The sequence below is a fragment of the Mchenga conophoros genome, linkage group LG14, assembly GCF_057382185.1.
Source record: "Mchenga conophoros isolate Kocher_MC1m ecotype Shallow Benthic linkage group LG14, M_conophoros_male_GT1.1, whole genome shotgun sequence".
Classification (NCBI taxonomy): Eukaryota; Metazoa; Chordata; class Actinopteri; order Cichliformes; family Cichlidae; genus Mchenga; species Mchenga conophoros.
Window position 1 is genome coordinate 19,703,550 of NC_140539.1, and position 4,600 is coordinate 19,708,149.

The 4,600-nt window shown below is 38.8% G+C and overlaps 1 protein-coding gene across 1 annotated transcript; it reads right to left on the reverse strand.

Annotated features, from left to right (window-relative positions):
- Window positions 1-345: 345 nt before the first annotated feature.
- Window positions 346-2,645, reverse strand: LOC146559627 (histone-lysine N-methyltransferase set-1-like). The gene is made up of 5 exons (XM_085244787.1): window positions 2,275-2,645; window positions 1,460-1,580; window positions 1,214-1,376; window positions 903-1,095; window positions 346-687 (listed from the first exon to the last, which is right to left on the reverse strand). The coding sequence occupies exons 1-5, from the start codon at window positions 2,311-2,313 to the stop codon at window positions 577-579; spliced, it is 627 nt and encodes a 208-aa protein (XP_085100913.1). The 5' UTR covers window positions 2,314-2,645; the 3' UTR covers window positions 346-576.
- Between the last annotated feature and the right edge of the window lie 1,955 nt (window positions 2,646-4,600).

Genomic DNA, 4,600 nt, shown 5'->3' on the forward strand with positions numbered 1-4,600 from the left:
ATATGGGTCCACACAACACTGTTGAGTGTTGAATTAACACTTTTGACAGTGTTATATGTTTAAAAGTAACCTAGTCAGTTTTGAAGATTAACAAAGACTAACACTGAGCAGTGCTGATTTTCTAACACTGGAATATTTCTAACATTTTGAGTTATTTTCCAGTGTTAGAAAATCAGCACTGCTCAGTGTTAGCCATTGTTAATCTTCAAAACTGACTAGGTTACTTTTAAACATATAACACTGTCAAAAGTGTTAATTTAACACTCAACAGTGTTGTATTTAACACTCAGAGGTGTGGACCCTTATAGACACTCTCCAGTGTTAATTTAACACTGGAGATTTTGCTGTGTAGAATCACATTAAACATCAATCACTGTTAAAATTTAGAAACCGAAAGCCATTTTTTATTTCTGCATACCTGCTGATATTTTTTTAGTGCTTTTAGAGGGCTTTGATGTGGCAGCCATCACAATTGCCTGTTTTCCATTAGTACCTACCCCTGTTTTTCCAGTAGGTTATAGTACCATGTAGTTTTTCAGTAACTACTGCACCAAGGTTCCAAGTGATCCAAAGTGATCAGAAAATTTGACATAGACTGAATGCCACCAGGTGGCTGGTCAATGGTGTCACTCGATAAGTTATGAGTGCGCCTCCTTCGTGAAAATCCAAGCCATCATTTTTGAAACTCTGAAATGTTTGAAATAGCGACCTTGCTGTGGCATTTATATCACTGGATGCTCGGCTGCATTGCTATAGTTACCCCAGGCACAGTAGGTGATACTCAATTTCAGTGAAAAACTAGATGCCCTAAGTCACGTTAAGCCAATTTGAGTAGGTACAAATGTAAAAATGGCTTAGGGTATGCAATTTATCAGTTCCAAAAAGTACAATTGTAGAAATACCTTGCATCTCCAGAGCCAATCCGAGTCACCATAATTATAGTCTATTTCTTCGCCTGGACTTATGTCTCTGCTTGCAAATAAGCATAGATGGGGCTTTCCATTGATATTTAATATTTTCATCTTAGCACTTGGACTGATGTGGTTGTCGTTGACAAGTCTGCCTAATGACCCATCTTCTTGAGATGCATCCACACTGTGGGGTTAGGCAAAAAAGTATTAGCTTAACTAGTTAGTTAGGAAGCTTTTTTTTTCATAAATCAAAAGCAATGTGTCATTTAATCTTAATCAAACTACACTGATATAATACGCACCACCAGAGTTTTCCATCAAACTTGAATTCAAACATGAACACCTTCAGGCTGTCATGATAAACTCTGTGTCTCCGCTCACATTCTTCTTTTGTTATGAGTTTACCTCTGTATTCCAAAAGAAAGTCTCCTTTTTGGAATGGAACAGTCGTGAAAATGCCCCGACCTGAATTGCAGAGGCATACCAAGTGAGTGACAAAAGACAAAGTGACAAACTCCAAATCTAATCCAAACTAAAGACCAACTTACCTTTGAAGGCATTTATGTAGTGGATATCAAGTCCCAGTTTGTCCCTTCCAGCAGAAACATGACAGACTGCATCCTCCCGTGGAGGAATGCGTCTCCTTCGCATGTTCTCCTGTACGATTGGCTGTATTACCAAAGCATATAAAGTATTACGATTATCGTCATCATTGTCATCATCATCAGTAGTAGCAGAACTAGCAGTAGTGTAGTTTACAGCATAAACACAGCTGACTTATTCATAGTGCTAATTTATGCCTTCTTTTAAAATGTTAAAGGCCTAGTACTCAAAATGGCGACATGTGACATTTCTGTAATGGCGACTGCAGAGAGTGATACAAGTACTGAGAAAGCTTAGGCATCAAAACTGTAAGAAGTTTTTTCTTCAGGCATATAAATAAATACACGACTAAATACACTTATACCCTTGCTTTTATTTTAGGGCTGTCAGCAGAATGGACAGACATTGGACAAACTGCCCGAAATTAGCTAACAGCGACATCAGGGATTTTGACTCAGACTGCGCTGGTTTAATTGTTAATCGCGTTAGTCGCGATGTCGGCATTAACACGTTTAAGCCACAATAATGCTTTAACACCGAGTAAATCCTAACACGGGTTAGCCCGCTTTATCGCGTTGACGCGGTTAGTCGTCAGCCCTATTTTATTTACTCAATGACAAACGCTGGGGCCGTTTTACTTCTTCAAAGACTCACTAACAGTCCATAAAGCATAAATTAAACCAGTTTAATATAGGCCTGTGCACCTATAATTTCATATAGTATTAAAGTCATGGTGCATTTTACATTAAAAAAGGCTTACCTTTGTGTTTTTAATCCGTCTTCGTATTGCCGTCGACATACACTTGTTAAAGGGCACGCGCGCGAAAGTTGTGGCGCCGTTTCCTGTAGGTACCGCCTATATATATAGCCTACCAATCACAATGACTTCCGGCCGTGTGTATTGAAAATGTGTATTAAATTGCAGTACCTACACACATCCACTCTAACTCGAAACGTCGCTGTGCAATACACTGGAATACACAAAAATCAGGTGAGGGGTATAGGTGGACTTTTAAGAAAATCAGAAAATCTTTTAATTATAGTTTAATAAATGAATTTACACTACAGTTTAAGCAAATACAGGTCAAAAGATAAATAATGACCTCATAAGAAGTAGAAAAAATTATTATTTAGACACTTAAAAATGCATTTATAAGTCATGTTTTAGGGGGACACATGAATACACAGCAAAAAGTCGAAATGTCCCCGGAGCCCAGGTACAGCGCAGGTCAAATGTCAATCCATACCACATAGACGCACTCACACACACACACACAGGCAAGGTACTCTTTGTGTATGTAGACGTCATATGTTAATGAACTTATGCATATTCATGTAACCTCAATAAAAGGACAGTGATACGGGAGAACGGACGAGAGCTACTGGGGTCAAGCGAAGGAACGGCGCTCTGTCTGGTTCTCTCCCGTGCACGAGTAACATGAAGAAGGTTGCCTACTTGCGTCTTGCTTGCAGTGTAATTATATTGTCTTAACGTTCCAGCGAATAGGTTTATGCTACAAACCTATCAAATATTTTTGTGTTTACAAATATCAACATTGTTGTTATCCAAATGACACATATAAATACAGATTATATACACACTAGCATGATTGATTATGTGTTAGCCTATTGATTTATTCAGTACATGTGGGGGGTTTTCTGTTATTCTACATTTTCCAGATTTCTTTAACTGGTTTATTTATTTCAATTAATCAACATATTTGCTTTCAAGCACATGTATTGTGAAATTTTTAAATAGCATTGGCTGGTGTACTTTGCAAGTATCCTGCTTTATTGTGAAGAGATTTGTAAAAGGAAGTGAATGTGATTGTGATCGGTAGCAGGACTGAGAGAAGTTGCATTATAAAAACAAGATCTATATATGAGTTTGACATTGAAAAAACAACCACATTTGGACCATAAATAGCCTGTACATGGAGGTCCTACGGATGACAGCACTAGATGTTCAGTAGACATCGAAAGAAAGGTCTGGCATTATAAAACAACCCCTTCAGTAGACCAAAATTGTACCTCCAAAATTCACATATAAAAGACATCACTTCACGCAGTGGGTGGACTGTGGCAAGGAAACTATGCAGAACAATGTGTGAACATAGTAATATGCCAAAATGCCAAAAGCAGCTCATGATTGTTTCCTCGGAGGGCGCTCTCTGCACCGGGGCTGTTATTGACCGTGGCTGCTGGGTCTCTGGGGTCCTCTCAGCCTGGTTGGGGGGCTCCTTTGCCTCCCTCCGGCTGTGTGCCCAGCCCGGAGGCTGCGGTCTGTGACCGGCTCCCGGTGCAGACGGCTCTCTGTTATAATGTTTCCTCACTTGGCTCATGCGAGCCCAGCCCAATTTTTACTCTTTAAGTGTGCGCGTGTGTGTATGTGTGTGTGGGTGGGGGGATATATGTGTATTGAGAGTGTGGGGAGTGAGTTGGAGGGTGGGGTGGGCTGCTTTTAACTATGTAAAGCACTTTGTGCTACATTTTTTCTGTATGAAAAGTGCTTTATAAATAAAGATTGATTGATTGATTGATTGATGAGCCAATTAATTCATTAATTTATGTATTTTTTTTTCTTTAGGTGACTTAATTATATCTAGCTGTTTGTGTAGTGGTTGATGTTTAACCCAAACCTAATCCAGCAGTAAGAGAAAATAAAAATGATATTGGATCAGCAGGTAAAAGTAAAATGTAGGTGCAGGTGGAATTGGGGCAAAATCTAAAAAAAAGATATTACAAATATTACAAAGATAAAGATATTACAATGCAAAAGTAGCATTGCTGTGCCCATCACAGCATGCAAAGGAAACACTGCTTGTCCAACCCAGTATCATGGCAAGAGTGTAATAGACATGACGGTCCACCATTTCCATTTCACTTTTTAGGCAGAAGTTGCAGTACGTTGTAGTAAGCTGCAGTACCAACATAGTTAGATATTTTATTTCAAGCCAACATGAAAATAGTCACGGGAAAGTGTTTAAATAGACATTACTAACACATTTATATGTAAATATATATTAGCCACCTAGTTAAAAAATGTTTCTGCCATAGAACGACGGTTTGAAGTATACAGGGTGGGC

Bases quoted from the DNA above. Each gene is read 5' to 3' on its own strand.
- LOC146559627 (XM_085244787.1), bottom strand. From the start codon at position 2,313: ATGTCGACGGCAATACGAAGACGGATTAAAAACACAAAG. The intron at 1,096-1,213 runs GTGCGTATTATA...CTAACCCCACAG, and splicing joins TTTGATGGAAAACTCTGGTG to TGTGGATGCATCTCAAGAAG. The intron at 688-902 runs GTATTTCTACAA...CAAACATTTCAG, and splicing joins ATTGGCTCTGGAGATGCAAG to AGTTTCAAAAATGATGGCTT.